This window comes from Ambystoma mexicanum, chromosome 8 (genome assembly GCF_040938575.1).
Source record: "Ambystoma mexicanum isolate Mex_15411 chromosome 8, UKY_AmexF1_1, whole genome shotgun sequence".
Classification (NCBI taxonomy): domain Eukaryota; kingdom Metazoa; phylum Chordata; class Amphibia; order Caudata; family Ambystomatidae; genus Ambystoma; species Ambystoma mexicanum.
In genome coordinates this window covers 1,624,867,196-1,624,894,020 of record NC_090929.1, presented here as the reverse complement: position 1 = coordinate 1,624,894,020, position 26,825 = coordinate 1,624,867,196, and the positions used below count along the sequence as shown (strand labels likewise).

The following is a 26,825-nucleotide window of genomic DNA, read 5'->3' as shown; positions in this document are numbered from 1 at the left end:
GTTGTCTCCATGCATTTGCCTAATAAAGTTTTACTGTTCTATTTATGTAAAGGTTTACAGTGTCTTTTCATGGCCCGAGTGGGACAGTAAAGCACTTTGCGCTGAAAGGATAATGTAGCGTTGAATAATCATAAAAAAAATCACAAGAGAAATGGAAAAGGTAAAAAGAGGGAGCGATGGCGAGCGCTGCGCCTTCTGAGGAGAATCCATTCCAGCACGCAGTGACGGCTGCTGCGTCGCATGCAAATGAACCCATTGCCAACAGCGTCGGTACGTCGAGATTACGTTACTCCGTCACACTTTTCTTTAAACACGATTTCTTAAATTATGTTGGTAAGAACATGTTCAAGAAATCATTTAAAATAAAAAAAGACCATTTAAAAAAATTATTTACAAATGAAATTCAATGCAATACTGAAATATGTAATTCTGACGAAAAAGTAATTTGGTTGAGGGATTTATGGAAGAAAAAAAACAGTTGGGCTCTCCAACGGACTACAGGGAAGGAGTCATCCCCCCTGCTCGCGCACTTGTTTAAATTAGTTGTTTCAAAAAACGTGAAGCAATGTTAGGCCAGATATTTTTGTGTCTCATTCCAATTCAGAAACGTTCAATAGAATAGTTCAGGAGGGGTGTCGCTGGGTCTGGAAAAGATCCGGAACTTCGCAAATGTCGGGACTGGCGGGACTCGGGGCTAGCTAGCCTTTTGATTGTAGCCCCTGAGCTTCTATCGGGGGCTACAACCGAAAGACCCAGGGATGATAGCCCTCTCCCCGACTCCCCCCTCCCCCCCAGCACTGCCTCTGGTACAGTTTACATAAATATGAATAGGATTCTTTTCGTTCAGATGGTTTCAAATGGTTTTCATTACTTCGCTTCTAGGTCGAGGAAGATTGCTCACAAGTTAAACAGTCACCTCTGTCACCGCTTAAAAACGCTCAAAGCCAGGGGCTGGGGGGCAGAAGGGGGGATCTGGAATGAAGCTCTATAAACAAAACTGGTATCACAACTACTTTGTTTTCTAGACAGTACAGTCAATGGAAACTCAAACTTCTGGTTCACCCCGCAGCGCGCGTGTCTTTGTGTACACATGTGGGTGTGTACAGTGGCTCATTCTCAGTGATCAGGGGGTTTCAAATGGTCCTCGATTTGGTCTAGTGGGGAAGAAGGAGGGTATTCTGCTCCCCTAGCCCCCTGTAGGTCAGGCACTAGGCCAGGGATCTCCAACCTTTGACTCTGGATGTTTTGGACTACAACTCCCATCATTCCTAGCCAGCATAGTCAACGGTGAGGGATCATGTGAGACGCTATCTGGAGAGCTGCAAGTTGCAGGCCTCTACACTAGGCCAGATTTTGATCTGGTGTGCATGGATCTGCTGTAGCAGTTCCTAGAACAGTGCATTGAGGTAAAGCCCTACAGAGGCCTGCCGCTTGCTCCCCTGAGCAGATATGCAAAAGACAAGGCTATAGGTTTGTTCCTGGGCGAGGGAATGAATGCAAAAGGGAAAAGCAGTACAGTCAAGAGAGTGGGTAGTCTGAAATACTTTTTTCATTAAGAATCTCTCTCTCCCATGGTCAACAATATTGCCACTCTATATGCCATACAACCAATGAAAAAACATGAACGTGGTCACCTGCAGATAAAGCACCCAAATGGAGGGAGATAGGATACAAAACAAACAGTTAATCGAGGATTCCCAGCCTGACGACAGGGAAATGTTCATAGCATGTGACTCTCTGAAACATCCAATGCTGGAGAAACACATGAAAGCAAGACACTGTATACGCGCACACTTATCCCTTAGGCTTCCCATGCTTGATCAATTTTATTTGTTGATTTATTTTCATTGAACTAACACAATCTGAGAGACAGGTCCTTGTGCACCACCAAACTTAATGGTACAAGAGGCAGACGTGTTCATTAGCATGAGAAGCAAATGTGGCAGATTTATCAAAATCCGCCCGCCAGTCCACAGAAAGACAACAATGGTTGTCAAAAGCTGCCTGAATAAATGCCCATCTTTCTGCCATGACAGGGTGCAAGGTGCAAAACATTTCAGCTAATCAAGGTAGTGGAATGATCAGCAGGCTCACATTGACTGAAAAGTTTGCCATATCAGCCAATCAGTACATGCAGAATATTCTGGTCTCCTGATTGGAAGAAATGTTTATGCCTCGTTCACTTTTCAGATTGGGGAAATGCAGCTTTAGAGAAGCAGGAGGCACTTTTTCACAAAACTCTGTACCCAGTTGGTGGATTGCATAGCCACTCCACATCAGATGTTGTTTTGGACTACAACTCCCAGTATTCCTAGATGGCATAGCCAGTGATGAACGATTAAGGGCCACAAATGGATCCCCCATTCTGGTTAGGTGTGATAGGCCAAACTAATCTAGAATGTAATGCCTTTTAAGAGGAGAGGGTTCACCAGCAGATATTTTTTTATTTACTTATTTTTTACATTTGTAGAAGCACGCATAACACTGGGGCGTCTTGGCGCTAGTTACATGCGGGAACAAAAAAACAGCGAACAAATGGTTGGGTACACTATTAGAAGAGGTGAGTCCTTAGTAGTTTGCGGAGAGTGCTGTAGGATGGTGCTGACCGCAGAGCAGGAGGGAGTGAGTTCCAGAGAGTGGCGGCAGATAAAGTTGTTATTGATGTTTGGATGGTGCAGGACGGGGTAAAAGGAAGCACTGTTCAATCGAAAAGAAAGTCGAACATGCACAACTTCTATTAGGTTCATTCGGTGACATGCACACCTGATCACACCTCTTATGCAGATTGACAGTGACAATATGAAATGTAGTACTCTTACCTGATTGGCCAGGTGGAGGTACTCCTGCTGGTCCTCTCGGAAGACACAGGAAGACCGTAAGTACAGCTGCCTTATTTCCTGAACAGGGCTCGATCGCAATAGGTTTCGGGACGCCCTGGGAAAAAAATAGAGTATGCATCCATGACAACCTGCATTCACATCAATGGACTTAGTTTGCATTCTGGATATCCAGGCCTTTATCCTGGATAACGCCTGGACTGTCAAGCTTTAGATATAGCCCCCTGGCGCCCGTCTAGTTCTTTACTGTGGTAGATGCAGGTGTGGACTACCAGTGAGCCAGCAGTCCAAAAAGAGATATTCATGTTTTTTATTAAACATGGAAAAGACCACTACCAATTTCAGAGCATGAGTTTGTGCCTGCAGATGTGATAGCTGTAATAAAGAGCACATAAAGCCAAGCTGGACAGTGCACCCAAAGTTTCACAATAGTTTGCTTAGGCATAAAAAGCAAGAAATCACTTTAGTATCTATCGGCGTCGTCTCAGTATCCCACAACTTCATGCTTCTGGGGCCGAAGTTCCTTTAAATCCTAATATTGAAAAGATGGCCGCCGCCAGAAGAAGGGTCCATGTGTTAATATCCCCGCAAAAATATCACCATCAATATTGAGCCATGGACCCTGCGGGGGACACCCCTGCAACCTCTGCATTATTTTCAAATGTGCAGGGGACACCCCCACAACCCCCACTCCCACAAATTATCCCCCCCAAAAATATCGCCTATGGCGAGGTAAACAACCATATGTATGGTGATCATTTTTGGTGGGGAGAATATGTAGGGATACCCATAATAAGAGCTCGTCTGAGCTCCCAAAACTATGTGTGGCGCCAACAAGCACACAATTGGCCGCAATGGACCTATCCCTGCTGCCCAGCACCAACCCGGAAGGTGACGCCTGCCACCCCACAAGGCCACCACCTAAAGCCAAGCGAGATGGCCTACATAATCTCTGCCGGTCTCTGTTGGGTCCACACAGCATCACAGGCACAACCCCCTCGCATGGACCCCCTGCCAGCCTGCAACATCATCAACACTGGTGAAGGTAAGCTTGCATTTGCCTTTAACGCTCACGTCTACTCACTGTCCAGCAAATTGTACACCTTGTGCCCAGACTGTGGACTGACAAGTACTCTGGCCCCTGCCTAGACTCTGCTTCCACTCTGCTGCTGCTCCGACTCCCACCTCCACACACGTCACCACCAGCCTTGCCCGCTCCATCAACGCAACATCACAATCCGTACTCAAGGCCCCTGGCCCATCTTGTCTTTAACCACCACACAGCCCTACCCCTGAACACGCTCCAAACCTCTCTCACACATTACATCTTGTCAACTGCATCTCAGCCACTGCGCATCGGTCCCCCCACACTACCGTGACCATCTGGACGGCCAGCACGCACAGGAACTCCAGGCTACGCGCCAGGACCTGTGACCTTCTCATCGCCTTAGGTTCCCAGCCCAGGACTAACAGGAATCTGCACACTGGCATACGCTCTCATGCACGCCCAGTTAGCAAAACTCACCATTCTCGATTCGTGTACCAGCCTTCACCAGCCAGCCCCCCACCAATATACCCTGCTCCTCTCCAATTGCCACCAGAACCAGTGTAGTCATCTCAGTGGGCAAACACAACACCACAAACACCACCACAGAACAAAAACCACTAAAGGGAGCCCTCATCAATGCCAGATCTATCCCGGCACACTCTCTGGATATTAATGACCTTATTAGCACCCTCAATCTTGACCTCCTGGCAACCACTGAAACCTGGCTGCACACAGCATCCGGACCAGCACTTTCCCCGAGTAGTCCCCTCTGGTTATGCTATATACAGGAGCCGCAGACCCAGTGGGAAGGGGGTTGGCGTAGCCCTGATTGCCAAAGAAACCCTTTCAATCAGACACATGACTACCTCCTTGGTTGGGAATTGCAACTGACCCTCCATCAAAATCGCACCTCTCACACTGAAACCCTCAACCTCCACATCCTATACCGCCCTCCAGGACCCATCCTATCATTTGAGGAGGACCTACTTCATCTACTAGGCTCCTACATGAAGTCCACAACCAAAACAATACTAGTAGGCAACCTGAACCTTGGCCTCCATGTCCCCACGGACACAAATTCTGCCTTGTTAGCCAACTCGCTCACTGCACTGGGTTTCACTCACCGCATCTTTGCCCCTACCCATGCCAAAGGCTGCACCCTTGATTGGATAAAAGACCTTAATTGCCACATCGCCACCAACACCCCCTCCTGTCCCTGGTCTCACCACCACATTGTGTCCTTCACCATCTCGTCCTCTACACTGCCAACCCTACACCGTCACCCCATCTCCCACACTCCCCCGCAGCTCCCGGAAACTATCAAAAGATGCCATTGCACCACTGTTTCAGGATCTGAATCCACTGAACTGTCATTCCAATGACTTCAACACACTAACGAACCTGTACTCTAGGACACTCACCACCGCGGTTAACACTGATGCACGTCTAGCCCCACGCAAACCCAAACAAGCAAGACACGTCACCGCCTGGTTTACACGGGAGCTCCTCGAGCTCCGAGCCAAAAAACTCACAGCTGAAGCCAACTGGAGGAATAGCCCCACAGACTTGCACAAATTACTTTTTTCCAGCGCCTCCAAAACCTACAGACAAGCGATTACCACAGCTAAAGCAACCTCATATAAAGCTAGAGTCACCAACGCTAACTCCAGGACAAGCGAGATATTCATCATCCTAAGAGAACTTGAAACGTTATGTGCCCCCCCCTCCGGCTACCATCAAAGACGTAGCTTGGTACACTGAGATATACCAAATGCCCTGTTGAACAAAATAGATTTGCTACACAAATAAATCCTCCACAAACAATCTCTTCTCAAATTCCCTACCTTGACCACCACAGCACACGCTGCTGACCGTGCCAGACAAACCCCCAAACAGACCCCACTGTTCAATTTCAGACTTGTCTCTGAAAAAGAAAGGGCCACCATCCTAAACAGCCTGAAACCCACCAGGTGCAAAAGAGACGTCTGCCCGGACTCCATTGTCAAGGAATTTTCAGAATCCCTCGTCCCATCCATCACCAAATTCATTAACTGCTCCTTTGCCACCGGCCAGGTACCCAACAGCCTTAAAGAAGCCTGGGTTCTCCCACTAATCAAGAAAGCTTCCCTTGAAACCATTGCGAACTACTACCGGCCCATCACCAAGTCCCCTTCCTACTGAAAATTCTAGACAGAGCAGCCTCTATGCAAATCAAGCATTTTCTTAAGGTCCACTATATCATAGGAACGTGACAATCAGGCTTCCGGCCAGGCCACAGCACTGAGTCTGCCCTGCTTGACTTAAAGAACCAGCGGGATGAGTTCAGAGACAAAGGTATGCCTACTCTCCTCCTTCTACTAGACCTCTTAGCTGCGTTCGACCTGTTGACCACGACATCCTCTGCCACCACCTCACCATTGCAGCCCATTATTCACCCGAGGCCACGACTTGGGTCTTGAAGGACCGCTCGATGAGAGTGTTCACCGACAATACCAGAGCCCCACGCAAGCCCATTCCCAGCAGAGTCCCACAAGGATTGTGCATAGCCCCCACCCTCTACAATATATTCACCAAAACCCTGTTGACCTACTTGACTCCATCGACATGTTCTACACCAATTATGCTGATGACACCTAAATTCTCCTCCCACTGCCTGGCAACTACCTAGAAGACACGCACACCCTTAAAGTGTACTCCACCTTCTAGGCCAGGGTGGCCACACACCGACTCTGCCTGAACGATGAAGACAGAGATCTTCTTGGTCGGACCCTCATCTGCAATCAAGAAACTCAACCCCACCTATGCATCCTTCAAAATTGATGGCATCCAAATCCCTGTATCCTCTTCAGTTAAGGCTGTCCAGTTCGAGACCACCCTCTCTTCAATTTCCATTATCCCTAGCCAGTATAGTCAGTGGGGAATTGTCTTGCGAGTTGAAGTCCAAGACCGCTGGATGACCATGTAATAAATAACCGTGCTTGTAGCTAAACAAGTAAAGGACATCAATTGCTAAGGAATGTAAAGATGTGTGACTGGAGAAGGGAGGCAGGGTGTGGCGCAAAGCTAAAAACACATACCAGAAGTCAATTGGGCAGAAAAACGTTTATCCCACACCACAAAGGACAGCATAGGAGTGCTTCCTTATAAAGGTGGAGGTAATATCCATTTTGAAAGCAGACTGCCCTACCATGTTTTGCACATTTTATTTGGGATATAGGCCCATGTAGGGAGGTCAAGCAATGACACACAAGGCACAAGAAGGTTGTGGTACAAATGAAGTGATTTTATTCATGTGTTAGTCATGCAAGGGGTTCGACACAACATGGTTAGTTCCTATTGGTGTTGGAACACCAATAGGAACTAAAGGAATTGCAACAAATTAAAAATGCAAACTGTATGGTACGGAAACGTATAGCACAAGGTATTCTTCAGAGGCCCAACACCTCCAGTGTGGTAGCTCAAAATCATACGAGTGTAAACGTAGTCTTTCACGTCCTTGCGCCTTCATGTTCCCCTAGTTTGCAAAGTTCAGCAATGTGGACAACGGAAAGTTCTGGGCCTATACTTAAGTCCTTAGCCTCCAGGCGGCCCCTAAACTAAAACACAAATGTTCCAATTCTTGGCCAACAAAGGAGTCCACAAATCCTGGTCCACATAGTCCGTCCGGACTCGTAAACACAAATGAAACCAGTTTCTCCTGGAAAGGCTCGTCCAGGGTTTTATTTACAGTCCCGGCCCTTGGTTGGTCTTCCCGCTTTCACATCTCTCCTCTAGGCCTCTTCAGGTCCAGGGACTCTTTATCCTTCAGCTTGACTTGGACTCACGATCAGTGCTCCTCGCTGTACCGACTGACTTCTGTCCGGCCTCTGGGGTTTCACTTGAGCAGACAGCTCTAATAAACCTTAGGCATCAAGGTAGGTCTTCCACAGACCTCTGGGGTTCAGCATTGATATGTCCCATGACCCTGGTCCTCAATATTTACGTGAGCAGCTCTCACCACAATCTGGCCTCTTAGAATGGACAAATCTCTCTATGACCTGGTTCTCAGCATTCAATTGCGTACGTTTCAACACTACCCGGTTCTCAGTGTTTCACTTAGGTCTCACCAGGGCCTGTGTTTTCATCATTCAGAGCTTCGGTCATTGCTAGATCTCTGGCACACTTCACACCCATGTACCTGGCTATGGGAAGCCAGCAGGTTGGCTGGCAAAATTGCCACCTTATACCAAGTGGTGGTCTCCCTGCTCCTGTAAGAAGAGGCAAGGAACACGTCCTTGTGTCCTCGGTCTGCTGGGGGGGTTCAACTTAAGCTGATGCATTGAGTGGTCTTACTCAGCCTATTTTATAGAGCATATGGGTTTCACTCATTGTATCAAAGCCCAAAATGGGTTCAGGCAGTTAGGGATTCGGCTCCACTTTTTGGATCAGATTATTCACTTAATTTCTCCTAACAGACCTTGGAATTCATCTGAAAGAGTTCCTGCCTAGAAGTTAATTATTAGATCTCTCTCACATCTTCGTTCTGAAGCTTTATAGGCGATACGCAATGTTGCTGCCATCTTGGATTTTCTCCTGTTGGAGTTCTCCAGTTCACAGTGTTTCATGTCTTCGGGAGACTGACACACTGCTTTCACGACAACTCTGCATGTCTGTCCGAGTCACGGTCACTTCGTTTCCTCACTCAGGAATCCAAGTAATTTCAGGAACCATCATCTTGAACTCCCTATAACTGAGCGCATGTGTTAATACAAGGTGTGGCTTTCTGGTCCAATAATGGTATTGTGAATCAAGGCATCAATGCAGAATTTTTATTTTATATGTCATTGATCTCAGGGTTTTAGAGGATCCCGATGGTAAAGGCGGTCTTAAACAACCTTGATGGTATAATACTGTGTGTTGGTGGGGGTGGCGAGCCTGCAGGATTCCGCTCATTCCACCCTCTGGGAGGTACATAAGGTAGTGGATGGACCAATCTAGTCCCTTGCGGCTGGCTCCCTCAAATGACAACTTGGGGTTTTCAGTGAACTTATCATATCCAGTACAGTGCACTGTGCGGCCACTAGGGTACTTGTATTGCTCTGAGATGTATTATGCAGCAAGCGGTGTGATGTACGGTCTTGTAAACATGGCCAAAAAACAGGGGCGGCATCATGAGCTTGGAAGAAGGCCATGAGACTTTTGTGGAGGGGCTGTGCTGTAAAGACTGGAGGGGGTGTCTGTACTTCTGCTCTCTATATGGTAGAGGAGAGGCACAGAAGACCTCAGACAAGATTCTTTATTATGGTAGCATTGGACGAGCAATCAAGGCCTAGCTTCTCGGGAGGTGATGCAGTCTGGTTCTTAAGTATAGGGTAGTCCCCAAGCCCCCACAAAGGAATGTCCACACACTGTATTACTGAAAACACAGTCTTTATATAATCAATATTCAAAGGTTATGTACACTAACACAATAACTCACTTTGTGCTCAGGAAAATCAACAATGGTAAATATCTACAATTCTAAGGTGGTACCACCAAAATTATATCTCATTAAAGTGTATCAACTATCAGGTCAAAATGTCACACAGATCAATAAAGAGGAAACCATCCAATAGAGAGAGGAGGGAAAGCAAGATGGTTGACACAATTGGCAGAATACTGGCCCCGTTACCTAGACAAAGTTCTGTGTGGAGATCCCCCCACCTGGGCAACCTGTAAAATAAGATATATAGCACAAGCCCAGTCCATATATTGTTCAATAGTCTTATTCCCTTCTATAATGTTTTTACCCCACAATGTACCTGGTGGAGTAGAGTTCTTCGAAGAGGCGTCGACAGATCCTTCTTGAGTGACCCCCTTTAAAGCGGGAGTCACGGATCATCGAGAGGCATCGAGGAAGGTGAACTTGGTGTTTCGGCATCAGGGAATCGACGACCGTTCTTGAGTGCCCTTCCTTTAAAGCAGGAGTCACGGGTCGTCGAACGTCCGACGGTGAACAGGGTAGAATGGCGTCAATGAGGCGGCAGCTTCACTCTGAGCGGTGCTCCTCGACGACGGAGCGTTGGCGTCCTGCAAGGAAGAGGTGTGCTTGGCACCTCGGTGACGATAGTTCTGGACCGCAAAGAGTGTAAAGAACTGTGGCCCAGCAAGGGCGTCGAGCCGTTGAAGTCTTTGTGGTCGTGAGGTGGCGGGAAACCCACCGGCGGATTCTCCTCTGCGCGTTGGTCATCCTCGACTTTCTCCGGTGGGATAAAGTGGTCGACGGCGCGGACAAGAGTATCCTTCGATTTGAATGTTCTTAGGCAAAGGAGCGGGCAGCTCCGGTCATTGGCGGCACAGCGTCAAGCGGTCCCCGCGTCTGGGCAGCACAACTTCGACGGGTCTCCAGCGGTTACACAAACCTGCGAACCCTGGTCGACGGCAATGGAGTTCCGACAGCGGCGAAGTCCGGGTGCTTTGCTTCGTTCTCCTCAGCGGTCCCATCTCGGGTCGGCAGCCTTTCGAGGGTCTGACTTCCAGGGAGCTTCGGCGAAGGTTAGCGGTGCTCGATGGTACCTCGGAGCACGGGAAGAGGGCGCCTTACCAGGTCCTCTCTCGGATCAGTCTTCGATGGATTCGGCAGCTTTCAAATCGGTCGAAGCCAATGCAACAGCAAGTCTTCTTCTTCCAGCTGGGCGTCGAGGATCAGCAGTTCCAGTTACTCTTCAAGTGTAGACACAGCTTCTGAACGCTTCTGAACAATTTCCAGTGGTGAGAGGTCCCCAGATATACTATTCTGTCTCTCATCTACACTGCTGGGTCACTCTCAGCAGCCAATCATACAGAAGGTCATTCATGCAGTCAGTCAGCCAATCAGGCACACAGTACATTCATGCCATCCTCCTCCCTCTCAGACACTCACAAAAGGAATGTGGATTGGGACAAGTACCCAGCCATTCAACACTACACACTGCATTCAGGCCAGTTTCGGGCAGGGCTGTCTCAGTCTTTGTCTCTCATACCAGAAACCAGACAGCCACAACAAGAAGTGCATATTGGTCACACACTCCATTCTCCCAGGTCCCACCCACAGGAGGTACCCACAACATATAGTCACTGGGGAGGCGCCAGCTAGTCTGGCCGGGCCTTCACAACAACACCATATATGGCACTTCCACCCAACAGCCAGTCAGGGGGAAGGGACAGAGTCAGGGCTTCCCAGGACTTTGGGAAAACAAGGTAACAGGCAATAGAAAGTAAGAGGCCATAGGGGCCATCTTGTTTCCTATCAGGAATCAACTGATTTCAATGGCAGGGCCTGGGTATCCCAAAATGGAGGACACCCAGAGCACCTGTCAAATTCAGCATGGAGCTGCCACCAGCCCATACCCTGCTCTGCGGGCCACCCACAGGTGCACAAAAACATACACTAGGGGCACAGGGTTGTACCCCCACCCATGGGTGACGTAAGGGTATCCCATGGGTCTGTTCACCAAACCAAAAGAGAGCTGCACCGCCAGGAGTCCCAGATGAACTCCTGCGCGGAAAATACGACAGAACACACGATAAAAAGGCAGTAAAGGACAAGGATATGGAGGCCCTGTCCCTCCGATGCATTTCCAGCATCACAGGTGCCAATCCAGGTTTATTCTTTATTGACTCATACTGCCTCTCACCTCTCCATGGTATGCAGTAATAAAATCACGGCAAAAATGTCGCCTTTACAAAAAATTGCGGGAAACATGCTGTGGTTTGACCCGGTAAAGGTGTACCCTATTATACCATTTAAGATGAGCAGGGGTTGCAGGGATGTCCCCCGCCCCCCTTAAATGGTAAAATGGGTCTGGGGGTTGCGGGGGTGTCCCCCGCATCCTTTGCATGGATTGCGGCGGCAAAACCGCTGCCTTTTTGCTGCAATTTTTTGTGAAAAAGGCCATTTTTGTCGCGATTTTAACACATGGAACCCTCTCCATGGCCCTGATTCCCAAAAGTGTTTTATAATGGGGCAATCCAATAGAAAAACGCTCTGTGTAGGCTGGCTCTGAGGGGCTTACACGCGTGGTGTTCTACACCTTGGGGTGATAGCAAACTTCCTTTTATTTTCATAGTAGGTGAAGATGAGGGCCATGAGTTTCATTTCACGCTGTAGGTTTAATTGTGCTGCATGCAGTGTTCTGAAATACAGATAACATTTTCTGTGTGCATAACCAGTTAAGATTAAACTGACGTCACTGCAGTTCAAGGTAGAATTTCCATGGATTTACCCACCCTGCCGGAGCCCAGGCTCACTGAACTCACAGTCAAACGTAGCCTGGAAGATTTCAGCACGCCCCCACAGCGTGCTATTCAAGCGGAGAGTCGCCGGCAGTCCAACGTCTGTTTTCAGGACACTGGGGCTGCAGTTCCGGGTTAGAGGGCAGAGGTGGACCCCGGCAAACGAGGAGGATAGGCGCTGCTAGGGGGAGGGGCTATAGACCTGGTTCTTTAGGTTGCAGCCCCAGATAGAAGCTCAGGGGCTACAACCAAAAGGCTAGCTAGACCTTAGTCCCGACATTAGCGTAGCCCCGGATCTTTTCCAGACCTAGCAACGCCCCTCTGAGGAGAAGTGGGTAAGTAGAGGTTTGTGGTGGGCAGGAGAGACCGGTGGGCATGGGGAGGACGACAATGAGGAATGCGAGGGAAGAAAGAGGGGTTTGGCAAGGAGGATAGGGGCGAAGTGGGAGAAGGAAGGGTGGTCTGGCGGCAGAGCCCCCCCCCTTAGACTGGGGATGTAATTTGATGAATGGGTTCATGGAGGAGCAGATCGAGGAATGGGATTCAGTGGATAGGGTTGGGCACGGCATCAGTGGCCCACTATTCGGCCCAAACACTCAAACCCAATTAGCATATTACCTTCCTTCAAACCGCACATAGCAAAGAGACGGCATGGCCAACTGCTCTCTCGTGGAAAATCATGCCCTTATGTTCTGACAATAACTTCCGATCCACATCCTAGAAACATCAGGTTCAAGGGCCTACCAACTTCTACCTGGGCACCCATGGGCAGCGTTTTCCATGGAAAAGTCTGCTTCATCCAAGGCATCATCGGCTAAATTGACCAGGTTACACCCTCATGTAGTGAATACCATTGGTTGACCCACCAACACGTACTGTCTTCAAGACCAGTGCATCATTTACAAAGCTGCACCCTTCCTACCAACCAGACAAGGTGCCATCTCTGGCAGACAGCGCTCCATAGGAAGCCACCTAGCAGACAAGGTCCCCATCTCCGGCAGGCAGCGCTCTATAGGAAGCCACCTAGCAGACAAGGCCCCCATCTCCGGCAGACAGCGCTCCATAGGAAGCCACCTAGCAGACAAGGTGCCCATCTCCGGCAGCCAGCGCTCCATAGGAAGCCACCTAGCAGACAAGGTCCCCATCTCCGGCAGACAGCACTCCATGGGAAGCCACATAGCAGACAAGGTCCCCATCTCCGCCAGACAGCGCTCCAAAGGAAGCCACCTAGCAGACAAGGTCCCCATCTCCGGCAGACAGCGCTCCATAGGAAGCCACCTAGCAGACAAGGTCCCAATCTCCGGCAGACAGCGCTCCATAGGAAGTCACCTAGCAGACCAGGTCCCCATCTCCGGCAGACAGCGCTCCATAGGAAGCCAAAACTTGGCCAGATTGGAGAAGCAAAAAAGGAAACAGAAAATAGGCTCTCTCGATCTACACCCCCCCCAAGGCTGAGGGTCTTTATACCAGTCAACATTAGACTCGCACCCACCTTTACGTAATTCTGAAAGGAGCGCAGGATCCTCCTCTTCAAGGGGCATCTGCTTCAAGCACTGGCACACCCCAATCCCATACCTCCCCAAATTACTTCTCATTCTTAAACGTAACGCAAAACAGTTATTAACCCTTGATGCACAGTGCGCCGCTGTTTCCGGGGGATAGGTCAGCACTCAACAAATACCCAAAATAAAATAAATAAATAAATCACATGCTAATGGAATCTGTGGAATTTTGGACAACAAAATGTACGTGTATTCTTTAAAAACATAAAGTGAGGAATTCGGAAACCTTAATTAAGCAAATTCCAAGTCACAGAGTGCCCTTTCGATTTTCTTGATGTAGTGTGAGCCTGGGAACTTTCCAGGAGATGGAAAAATAAATCAAATACCTATGCTTTATTGCACACTGTTGTGAGCGAGGTCGGAAATCATAAGTATGTTTTAAATGTACAGATGAGGTGTTAGTGGGATTTATAGAACTAATAGGAAAACAAGCTGGTGTTTAATTCTTCGAAAAACAAACACTGACTCACACATTGAAGGGGCGAGGGGTTGCATGTTACTAGCCAGGAGCCCTAAACGGGGAAAACACATCTGTGATTGTGGACCATTTTTCAGAAATGTCTACCACTCATACAAACTACTTTCCCAAATCAGCTTTGACCCATTCCTAACAAAATAGGTAGGTGTGGGTCCCTCGTGTTCAGCCACACGTCTGGGGCCACGCCCTTGCTTTGCCCCAGAGAGCTACTTGAGCTGGCGTTCTGTGCAGGAGAAGGCGGCCCACGTCGGGCCTGGACAGGCTCCCGGCTGTGGACGACGGTGCAGCCGCTGAGCCAGACCGGCGGCTTCACTTCCTGGAACCAGACGAGATGGTTCCGCACGGACCCCCTGCTCATTACACCCTCTGCTCAGATGCTAAACACGATTGCTGCGCACAAGGAGCCAATTCTATGCATCATTGCCCCCAATCCGCCACGAGAACAAAGAGGAGCGGCCCAGGCGAGCTGGCAATGACCTTTCAGGTTAATTTGTTTAGAGGAACTCTCGCAGGTTAATTTGTTTTTGCGAAATACCCACAGATTCAGATACGATATGAGCCTGGGGCAGGCACCTAGCCTGCTGTGCTGAAGGATCCCTTGCTTTCTGTAGGCATGGAGTCAAAGCAACAGGGCAGGTGTTTCCTGCACGCGCTGGAGTTCACACTCTTATTGGGCACAGCAACGTTCAGGTCTTATGGTTGCACAACCTATGGCTGAACAGTGTATCGTTGTACAAGTGTGATGTATGATTCGAAAACGCCTGCCTTTGCACTGCCTGGGTGTACAATGTCGGTTTGTACAATCTTGTGTCCATACCATGTAAGGGTGTACAATAAATGCTTGTTGTCTAAATATAGAACAGATCTGGATGTGTCTTGCATAGATTCATGTATGCATATGCTTCTATTGCAGACGTGGCTTCGCTGGATCTGCGTCATTGCGGTCCTACTCTCCTCATTCTCTCGCGCCAATTTTCCTCACCCGTGTTCGTCTCATTTCCTTGCTAGAGTTCTCCCCGATGGGCAGGTGCTCGCACAGGATCACCATACTGCATTCCTCCCTCTTTTAAAGAGCTACTCGAGCCTTACAATATTAAGTTCACTTGCTAGCCTTTGTATCGGTCGCTTAGTCTACCACGCGGCGGCCGGGTCTCACACGTTCCATGGTTATGTCTTGGGTTCCAATTTGTTTCCCTGGAATCTTCTTTCTGAGTGTACCCTCCTCAGCCTCATTTCTACCTGACCCAGAGACATCTTTACTCGCTAGCCCTTCATCAGTTCAACCACAGAGGGGTCATCAGGGGTGTAACCCATCGAACTCTCCGACTGTGCAGTCCCTGAGCCTCTTTCTAATAATCTCTTCTCTTCCCACAGAGCTCACTCTTTGCCATCTTTCTTCTGGCATGTACTGAGTCACACGCTCTAAATTCCAAGTGCTAGCATCTTCCATCCCCCACAACGGGGTCCTCTTTCAATCACACGTACGGGTTCGCTGAATCCCAACCTAGTCATTGGGGGTCATTACGACCTTGGTAAAAGGTGTCGGCGCCGTTAAACCCTTAACGCCTGATTACAAGGTCCCTTTGCGGCTCCCGACCTTAACGGCTGGTGTGGACCAGCCGTTAAAGTAGGGAACCGCAAAGGGACTTCCGAGGTAATTATGGTACCGCAATTTGAGTACCATAATTCATACATGCCAACATTCAAATGCACCGGGGAGGGAGATTTCCACAGGGAAATCGGGAGATGCATATTTCCCCATAGGAATGCGTTGGGGCTATAGTTATTTTAGGCGGGAGACTGTGAAAAATAGCAATATTTTTCACCTAATAATCGGGAGGGTTGGCATGTATGGTAATTAGCGCCTTCCCCAGTCCCATTGAGCCCTATGGGGCAAAAATGGGAATGGGGAAGGGCCAATGGTAAATGGGGAATTACTGCCCCGCCAACCTTGGAATGGGGCGGTATTTCCCCATTTACCATTGGCACACTCGTTACAATACCGGCAGCAATCATGGTGCTAATAGCGCCATTGGTTACCGCCGGTGTTGTAATGAGGGCTTTTGTGTTCGATCGACTGAGCTTTCCTTTGACTAAGTCACCTGTTCTGTTGGAGGGAACATTGACAGCGTTACCACTCTCGTGCCAGCCCGTTTGCTTCCTGTGTGCTCTGAAAATGTGCGATAGCTTGGTTCTAACACCGATGGCAGTATCTTCCCTTACGCGAGGGAGCCATGGCGGAGTGATTGCGGAGCAGTGTCTACTGACTCGCATGACCTGGAACGACAACACTCCTGTGGCAGTATTCAGAGTGAGGTGATGAGCGGATACCACTACCAGGGTGGCCCTGTCAGGGTCTAGTTGGGAAGCCACTACTTCTGGGAGACTTCCTTTTATGAATCTACAATGTCCACTCAACTTGGCCATTCATTTGAGGGTGATATAAAGCAGTATAGCAGTGTTTGATACTGTTTTAGTTCCAGACATTTACATCTCTTCAGAAGTGAGTACTCCATTATCAGTCACTAACTGCCGAGAGCGTCCTTAATGGTTAAAAATAAAAAAAAGGTGCATCTATGAACACGCTTGTGGTGATGTCGGGCACAAAGTGTAGTTCCGGCCACTTGGGAAAATAGTCTACTGTCACTACCCCTTTATCAACCGTCAGCCTCTATGTAAGCTAGGGGACCAATGGAGTCCAGTTCTTTTTTCCTCCATGGTGCAGTGGAGGCATCTTGACATGAGGGCGGCTTAAAGTACATGCTGCCAGTTGTCGCCATTAGCCCACACGTGACGCATGATTAAGGTGTGTTCAACCCCTCAGACCATCTGCGGCCACCAGTAGCATTCCCTCACTCGCCTCTTTGTCATTGTGATTCCAATATGACCCTCGCGTCCCTTGCCGATATGTGTCAGATGATGATTTTGGGGAGGAATTGTCTTACCCCTCTGAATAATAGGTCCTCAACATACATCGGTTCTGAAGCTGTTTTCCAGAATGGTTTTATAGATGCAAGAAGAGCTCTCATCAAGCCATTCCACCTTGACATGTTGCTCAGCCTGTACTAATGCTTCCAGCTGGGATTGGCGGCTTGCTTTGACATCCAACATATCTTCTATAGATGCCACGATGCATTCACCACTCATGAAAGCGCCATCTTCTCTCTCTTTATGGGGCAGGTGGACATGCCGTTGAAGTGTTCATTTGTCCACCCTGGATTGTGCTGGACGATGGTTGTATATTCTTGTAGCAGTGAAAGGTAGGGCACTGCACCGCTGGTCTTTGGTTACTGTGAAAGCTGTGCTTGCAGAGTTGAGTATGCCAGGGCAGGTGTGTGGCGATGTCCTCCGTGACATGTAAAATATAAAATTAGTGGTGCTATAGCACAATCGCTCAAAAGCACCAAGGAAGATCCTGCTGTTGTCATGGGTAATATCAATATATAGGGGTTTGGCAGACTACAGTGCGGCCGAATTGATCGAAGGAGAATTGTTTGCAATTCTTTGGTCGAATTTTGCCACATATGTATGTTTGGGTGGGTTTAGGGTAATACTTATTGTGGGGGGGAGTTAAGGGCGGGGCTGTAAGGGGACTCCCACGCATATATATGTGGCAAAACCCACCTGTCAAAAAATTTAATTCGTCCATTTCTCCTTCGACCAATTAGATTTCATGTAATCTACCCAAACCAATATATATTGGTTCCATGCGAAAATATCCCCACAAAAATGTTGCCCGTTGCCTTATAAGAATTGTTGTGGCAATATTACCACATGGAACCTACGGGGGACACCTCTGCAACCCCAATATTATTTTTAAGGGAGTGTGGGACATCACCCAATCCACGCTCCCATTTACCCCATAAATTATCTCCATAAATACTGGGGATAATATTACCTGATAACTATATATTGGGATGCTTTTCATCCGAGCCCTGTTGAGCTCAAGGCGTTCCGCGTGTGTTAGTATTGAGGCTCGGCTCCCAGGCCCACACATCATAGGGATCACCCCCTTTCTGAATACTTTCGCCATATAACAGGGTCACATACCTTACTGCAGGCTCACACCTTTTTTTAAAAAGAGGCTACTTTATTAGGATCTTGCCACTTGGCACACACAATTGATCTCCCCTTCTACACACCCACATTTGGCCTTGAGAAAGACCCTTTGGAGTTGAAACACGCGTTGGCTGTTTGCTAGCCTCATGTACTTTGACACCAATCCATGAATAATACATTTGTTTGATACTATAGTTTATACATTTTTGATATACTAGCAGTTGGCTAGATACATATCCGCGATATTTACTAAGATAACAACAGGATCTTCTGGACCTTTTGCACGATTGTGCTAAAGCAATACCGTTTGGTATATTCTTGTGTCTAGCTGCCAAACGCCCAATCACGAGGGTGAATGGGCCTCATTATGAGGTAAGAGGTAGCCATGGTGCGATTGGCACCATGGCTACCCCCTTACCGCATTCCGGGTCTGGGTTTTCGAAATAGAGACTTACCGGGTAATTACAACCTTGGAGGACCCGGTAAGTCCCCATTCCGAGAACCATTCCCCATTTCTATCCGAGCCCCCATAGGGCTCAATGGAAATGGGGATGGAGCTAATAACGGTACTGCAACTTGCGGTACCGTTATTAGCTCTGAAGTCCCTTAGCGGGTCCCATCCTTAACACCTGGTCAGACCAGGCGTTAAGGAAGGGACCCGCTAAGGGACCTCGGAATAGAGTGGAAAGGGATTACCGGCACTGGTGTCCTTACCGATGCTGGTAATCCCTTACCACCTACCTCTTAATGAGGCCCAATGTCTTGGTTCCACCTGAGCTTAAAAGGGGCACTGAGGGTTTGTGATCCATCGATATGAAGAATAAGGTTCCCCGTATGCAAGATCTGAATGGTACACTCGTTTTCGTCTGGGTCTTGCGTGCCAATCTGACTTGCACATGCTCCGCCCACATCTCATTTCATGATCTTGCACGAGTTCCTACCAGGGCAGGGCCACATGTGTGTGTGATCAGGATGCCACATAAAGTTATGCACAATGCATAGGGGCACCAACCATACTTTGTTCAACTTCTCTCCAGTGTCTAGATGCCACTTTGGGGTTTAACGAGCACTCCGTTGAATTCATTTGATCAAATCAATGCATTGTTGAAGAATGTTGGATCGTGTAGTCAACGATTGCACCATGTGCATACAAGGATACCCAACAACCAAATCAATGTCTAGTTGTATGATGGCTTTCACGTAATAATACTGGGAATCCCAGCTGGCCTGGCACCTCCAACCACCATTGATACCTCCTCCCAAGTGTCAGATTCTTCTGTGGCCTCCTGCCACCCTAAACCACTTTTATTGAACACATGGACACACTTACCCAATACCGGTAACCATTCTCTAAGCCCAGGGCTGGGATTCGTACCCGTGTTGCTCTACGCTGTGTTGCTTCCAAGACAACCGCGCTGCCCCTGTGCTACCTTCCTGGCCATTCCAGCCCTCTGCACCTTCTAAGACATGACACTCTGACCATGATCCTCTGGGCAGTTAGGTCTCTTTTAAACAATGCGCTCTTCCGTACGCCTTAGACTCCCTACCTGGACAACTACCCCCCCCTACACGAGAACTCGGACACTCAGGCAAGACGGCCAACAGTGCTGTACAATTCTCAAAGAAATAAAAGCAGTGTGTGGCTGTACAACATATTCACAACTGTGCGCAATCCGATTGCTCAACGCTTGTCTTCACAATGTGCTGCTATCTGGTGTTTCATTATGCAGTGTGCATGAACGCGTAATGTGCAAGTGCACAGTTCTTGATTGCAGAGTTAATGAAAGCAATATGCCGGATTGTGCATTACAGGTATGACGGGACAACTGTACAATGTATGATACACACTGTGTGTAGAATGCACAACTGTACAATAGGCATGCACCCAGTGTATAATTAAGAAGCATATGCAGGGTTCGACATTGCTGGAAGCTATTTATCTCCTGGTTATTGCCTGTGAGCAGGGTTGTTGCTAGGTCTGGAAAAGATCTGGGGTTACGCTAATGTTGGGACTCTGGGCTAGCTAGCCATTTGGTTGTAGCCCCACAGCTTCTATCCACGGCTACAAACAAAAGAACCAGGGCTATAGCCCCCTCATCCCTCCCTCTCAGAAATGCCCCTGCCTAAGCGAGCCTGGCTGACATGACAGCAACAGCTCGCAGGAGCTACTTTGGACCCCACAGGCAAACCAGTGCCATACAAACATACCTATGTGACATTAACTTGCGTTTTTGGGGACGTGTACGAATGATCATTAGGAAACAGCCAAAAGACATTTGAAGCAGCATGGGCCGTGCACAATGGACAGAAAGGTACAGTTGCCATCTTATATGGGCGTGCAATTGTCATCACACTATACAGCAGCTTCTGGTTCCCCAGAGGTCGCTTCTGCTTACTGGGTGTTGCCAGATAACCAGCAGCTGCGTACAGCTCCTGCTAATCAAGTCCTCATTTCGACCCCTGCATATGAATGTGAAATGTGCGACTGCGTCATTTCTTTGAACGATTAATCAATGCATGTAATGTAATTCAGTAAATGATGGCACAAAACACAACTGCACAAAGGGATTCTGTGATATGTCAATGAACTCCTGGCCTTACATGGCTGTGCTAGATACATGTCCAAAGTATGAATGTATAATGCATGATGGTACAAGGACAGCCAGCATATGCCAGTATAATGCCGGACTATTACATGATGGTGCAATGCATGGCACTTTGTCTGCCATCTCACTATAATGCCCGTGTGGTTTGCTGCCTGTGGCGATACAAATATGAAAAGGTCAGTGGCGGAGTCAACTAGGTTATGGAATTGCCGAGCGGAGGGTGAGGGGGGTCTAGATTTTTGTTACCCTCAAATTTCTCCTGGTTGTAGGTGTTTAGTGAGCACATTTCCATCTGTGGAACGCCAAAACCCGACACGAAGGATTGCAACCAGTGCCTTGATGCCTGTGGGTTTAGAGCGCTCTACAAATGTCAAATAAATAAATTAAGGGGTCTGATCTAACCCACGTTCTCACTTGGCCAGAATGGTGTTATTGTGAAGGCAGTCCACGTTCTGGCTCTTGCTCCGGTTCACAAGGAGGGGAGTGCTTATAAACAGGCTGGACATCAGGAGGAAGCGCTGTAAAACATCGGAGCCACCTGTTCGGCTTCTCAGTGCCAACAGGTGATTACATTGGTGTCGGGCTATACCGATGAACACATTAATTCATTATCTGAGCACCTTCACTTTGTAGCATACTGTAAAAAAAAAAACATGCCACATCCCATTCAATATGAAGTGGCGGCCACCACCAAGCCCGGCCGTGGGGTTGGTCGGAAGTGGTTGCACTCGGGCAGAGCCGCCATCCTGAAAACATCCCTTTTACTGTACTTGTAGTAAGATCATTGGATCTAGGAGGCATTGAGTCAACGCATGTATTAAGGTTGAAGACTCAGCTATTTGCCTGAATTATTGACTTGCTGGCCTTCTGACTCTTTTTCTTCACAGATTCCTCCCGAATCTTCATTTGCTTTTTATGTTTCTTTTTTGTATGTCGGTCAGCGTCCTAAAGCCTACGGGTCCATGTGCGTGCATTATAAATGTATTAAAGTAAATTAGTAACCCGGCGAGAGACAATCTGAATGCAACTAGCATTCTGATTGGCTCTCGCCAGGTCCCTACCCGGCCGGGAATCCCTCCTTCGGGATTCCACGGCCTTTGTCCCTGGCGGGGGGCGTGGCAACCCCTCAGCCAATGAGGAGGCTCGATGCGGGGCCATACCCGCTCCGAGCCTCCCTGCGGCTGAGAGGCTGCCTTCTCCCCCCGCCGGGGACTCGGGTAAGTCTTTTTTATTTTTTTTAAAATTCCCTTCCCTCCCTCCCACCCGCCCCCCCAACTTACCTTCTTGGTCCTGTGTCCCCGTCGGGGGACAAGGGAAGCCTCCAGCCGTGTGGAGACTCGGAGCGGGCCATCCCCGCTCTACGCCTGCACACGGTTGGAGGCTTCCCTCGTCCCCCACCGGGGACGCAGGTATGTTTTTTTTTTCCCTCTTCCCCCCGTCCCACTCCCGCCCTCCCAACCCCACTTACCTTCTTTTTGATCCTTTTTCGTCCGCTCCCGATGGCCGTCATGGAAAGGGAAAACGGACTTCCCTTTCCATGGCGGCGGCCATTTTCTTTTCTTTTTTTTTTTCCTGAGACACTGCAGAGTTTCGGGTAAAAAAAAAAAGCTTTTAGTGCCCCGGTCACGCAATTTTTGCGGGCCGGGGTACTAATAGCAATAGAACCCTCGCGTCGGGGGCATTACCGACTCCACACGGTTGGGGGCTTCCCTCGTCCCCCCCGGGGACGCAGGTATGTTTTCCTTTTCCCTCTTCCCCCACCCGTCCCACTCCCGCCCTCCCAACCCCACTTACTTTCTTTTTGATCCTTTCTCGGGAGCGTATGCGCTGGGAACACTTGTGTTCCCAGCGCGTCCGCTCCCGATGGCCGCCATGGAAAGGGAAAACGGACTTCCCTTTCCATGGCGGTGGCCATTTTCTTTTCTTTTTTTTTTTCTCCCGAAACACTGCAGCGTTTCGGGGCAAAAAAAAAGCTTTTAGTGCCCCGGTCACGCAAATTTTGCGGGCCGGGGTACTAATAGCAATTGAACCCTCGTGTCGGGGGCATTACCGACTCTGGTAATGCCCCCGACGCTCGGGTTGTATTGCTTAAGTAAAAGTAAAGCAAAGACAATAAGTCACAAAAACAGAGGGGGCTTAAAAGTTTGAAGTGCACATCCAGGAGGATAGCTCAGGGACAACCCGCTCCTCCTGAAAACAAGACCACACTGAGCAGCACGGATTTGATTCCCAGTGCCGGTTCCACGCTTAGAAGCTGGAGTCTGGCATGAAGTAAGTGGGATGCAAGAAACCAATTTAAATTTCTATTTTTGTGGTTGGTTACAAGGAGTTGATATTCAGAAAATCACAGTGCTGAGCATTAAGCTTGCACAATGTGACTCAGGAATACAGTAACTCATGAAGTCGCAGGTGGATTGACACAGCCTTAGATCAACAGGCAACACCAAGGCAAGTATTCTAGTCAAAGTGTTTTACTGGGAACAACAAAAGGTAGGGGATTAGTTTCACTGAGGGCACACCGCCAGATCCCCAAACTCAAGATCAATTTATGAAGCTTTTCTTGGAACCTTGCTTCCGAGTTCCTCACCTTTGTCCCCTAAAAGCAACCCCACTGTCCCAATGAGAAAGTTCACACCAAGTGTTTGGGGCTTTAAGTGTCTCTACACTTCTTTCTTGGTGTTGTGAAGCTTCTTTCTTGTCTTTTGTTGTGCTTGTAAGGGTGTTGTGAAGTTTCTCCTTGTTTTGTGGAGCGCCTGGTCCATGGTGCCATGGGACGCCTGTACATGGAGCAGGCAGCAGACTTGAGGTTGCTTTGGGGTTCATGATTCTGAGCTTCACCCCCCTCATTGAGGCTGCCAAGACCTTCCCTGTGCTGCTTCTCCACAACCGTGGGGGTCTTCCCAGGTGCATTATGCTTCGCCAGCCCCTTCTCATTTTCTCATTTTGCCATCCGCCTGGGACCATCTTCTCCTCTGGCTCGGCTTTCTAACTTCCCCCACCTTGCCTCTATCATTGCTCACTGTTCTCTTTCTATACTCATTTAATCTCCTTCTTTGCTCCACATCACAGCATTGCCAGCAGGGATTGGTGGATGAGCCAGAGTGTCCAGCAGACTTGACGGCTCCAAGGACGTCTGCATTGAGAAAAGTAGCAAAGTTGCTAAACTGGATTGGAGTGGAATTGGGTAACAAGGGGAAGGTTGCAGTGGATGAAGAAGCGATTGGGGCGTGATAAGACAGTTAATGCCCACAAGAGAACCTTCCAAAAGAGTTTTTAACCCACAGCCAGGCCACAAATAGACACCAACAAAACAGATGGCCTTGGAAGAAAGAAGCCTATCTATAACATTTAAAAGATATGATTATATAAGGACAAAATGGCGCTTAAAATAACGCAAGATTGTAGGAAAGTTTGATACGTTTCTAAGTAGTTTCTAAATAGGTTCTTGCACCCATTAGACAAGCCAAATGGCCTGGGTGGGAGTGAGCGGGGTTGGTGGGAAGTGAACCCAACGTGGGCAGAACCTTTTGGTGACACGCGAGAACAAGTTCCCTAATGGATGAGAACTGTGCTTCATTGGGTCAGCTAAAATACAGTTTCAATGCTTATGGTGGATGTTGGGAAGTGTTCTGCTCAGAACTCATGATTGTAGCTTAGTTAACCGCCTCTAACAGGGTGGGGAAACCGAGCCTGGGTTTACACGAAAATCCAGAAAGGAAACTCCAGGATCAGTGAGGGATTGGTTACACAGAACTTGCACTCCTATAAGAGCCTAAAACTCATCCTTTCAGCCTGAAGACCCTCAAAATCCCCCAAAGGTCATCTTCTTCTCCGGCCAGCTGAGAAATGCTGCAGCATTGCGCAGCCATGCGTCGGAATCGCAGGTCTGCATGGTGTGTTCTATGCCGCAGAGAGAAGTGCATTTCAATTTTCAAAGTATGGCATTACGGCGCAGGACCCATACATCACGTACAGCAAGACGCGCAGGCCGCTCTAGCATGCCAAAAGAGCAATTAGGAAATTGAGTCGAGGAATTAAGGAGCAATGCTCCACCCGACAGCCGCAATAAGTACTTTGACAGGGGGAAACTAAACTGTGACAGCCAGCACAAATACTGATTTGATGGCCGGCTAAAATATGAACAGAAATGCAAATGCCTGCCCATTCATCACGTGTCCGGCTTCTGGAGGAAAGGCCTTCCATGCCGCACTCCTTTCCGAGCTCCTGCGGTCCTCATTGCAGCATGGAGGACTCGGGTAAGTCTGAGCTCTTCTTAGCATTCCCAGAACGTCCAGAAAGTTCCGGAATCTGGCCACTGCACGACAGAAAGCCGACGAAACATGGCCAATGAACATCAGCTGGAGTGCTGCTCTATTCCAAAGTATAGCTTTCGAAAGGCTCTGATGCCAAGACTGCAGCCACAGGCCAGGTATGCGCCCCATGGAGACCGTACACATTTATACAAGGAATTACCCAAGCTTGGCACAGTTCATTGAGTAGACAACGGACACTTTCCCCAAGAAAGTCTGCTGAGAACGTACAGAGCCAAATAACCCGTTCCATGGGGTGGTGCCCACTGAGCAGGGTCTACAATATATGATATGATAAGTGATTTATAACGCGCTTAATACCCAGAGGTTCCCCTGGGGGATCGAGCCTGTGGTGCTCTGTGTTGTCTTGTTTCCAAGGCGAGCACATTGCCCCTGAGCTATCCTCCCGAGACAATGATATTGCAGCTCGGGAGCACCTCTCAAATCTGGATGCGACGGCCACGGGAAGGTAGTCACATGGCACTGACCAGCGCGCCATTAGACGAGATGACCATGCGATTCCCCCCCAGGCGCCGAAACTTGCCTCCACATCTTTGTTTTTCTAACCACTTTCAGTGTATGGATAAAAACATATTAAGAGGCCTCCAGCCTTCTCCAGGTCCAGCCACCCTGGAAGTGGTTTGTTATATAATGTCCTAAAGCCCACTGACAGTCATGGGCGTTGCTAGAGGGCCTATAGCTCCGGGTCTTTTGGTTATAGCCCCGGATAGAAGCTCAGGGGCTACAACCAAAGGCTAGCTAGCCCCGAGTCCTGACAGTCTCGACATTACCATAGCCCCGGATTGAAGCTTAGGGGCCACAACCAAAGGCTAGCTACCCCCGAGTCCTGACAGTCCCGACATTAGCATAGCCACGGATCTTTTCCAGACCCAGCAACAGCTGTACATAATGATTCCCTACAGAGCGTGATTACTGGTGGGCCACCCCGGAGCGGCCTCGAGGAGCTAGAACGGTGGGGTTGGGGGCATCTGTCTAACGCTACATCATTATCACGCGAGGCGCAAAGAGGCATGTGCAGGGAGGGCTGTGGGCTAGTGCTGGGACTAGCGTGCAATTAACTCTCGTGGCGGGTGGGGGCGGGCGCCAGATGACAGCAAACAGGTGGGCGGACCAAAGGCCCTGCATGTGTGTGGACAAAACCATTACAGCCACCGATTCACCTTTTAATCTTAATCAATGTATTGACATTCCAAAAGGCGTTCTTATCCAATGGTTTCTCAGCGCAGGCTCCCCTCATACTGCCCCTTGCGACATTTAGTAATCCACCTGACGTCATGCAGGCAGGCGGTAGTGCACTGCTCCCATTAGTCACCAGTTTATATAGTAATGTGTCTTCTTATGTAGCGCTACATGCCAGACTACTTACACTTCTAAGTGCTGTAATTATAGCTGCTATTATTACCCAATGTATTGAACCAAGTAGGATAAGATATAAGCCGGCCGTGTTGGTCTCGGGAGGATAGCTCAGGGGCAACGTGCTCGCCTTGGAAACAAGACGACACAGAGCAACACAGGTTTTCGATCCCCGGGTCTGTGCTTAGAAACCTCTGGGTATTAAGCACGTTATATACAACTTATCATATCATATCATGCTAACCCGTGTCAGAGGCAAGTATTTAACTCATGAGCTATTCTCACCGGTTTAGGACACAGTTTAACAGATTTTACATGA

At 48.7% G+C, this 26,825-nt stretch overlaps 1 protein-coding gene across 1 annotated transcript in view; it reads right to left on the bottom strand.

Moving 5' to 3' along the window:
- Positions 1-26,825, bottom strand: part of ATRNL1 (attractin like 1) — a 2,575,823-nt gene that overhangs the window by 138,584 nt on the left and 2,410,414 nt on the right. The window contains exon 28 of the mRNA XM_069611898.1: positions 2,820-2,934. Coding sequence (XP_069467999.1) covers positions 2,820-2,934 — 115 coding nt within the window. The remainder of the gene's footprint in view (positions 1-2,819; positions 2,935-26,825) is intronic.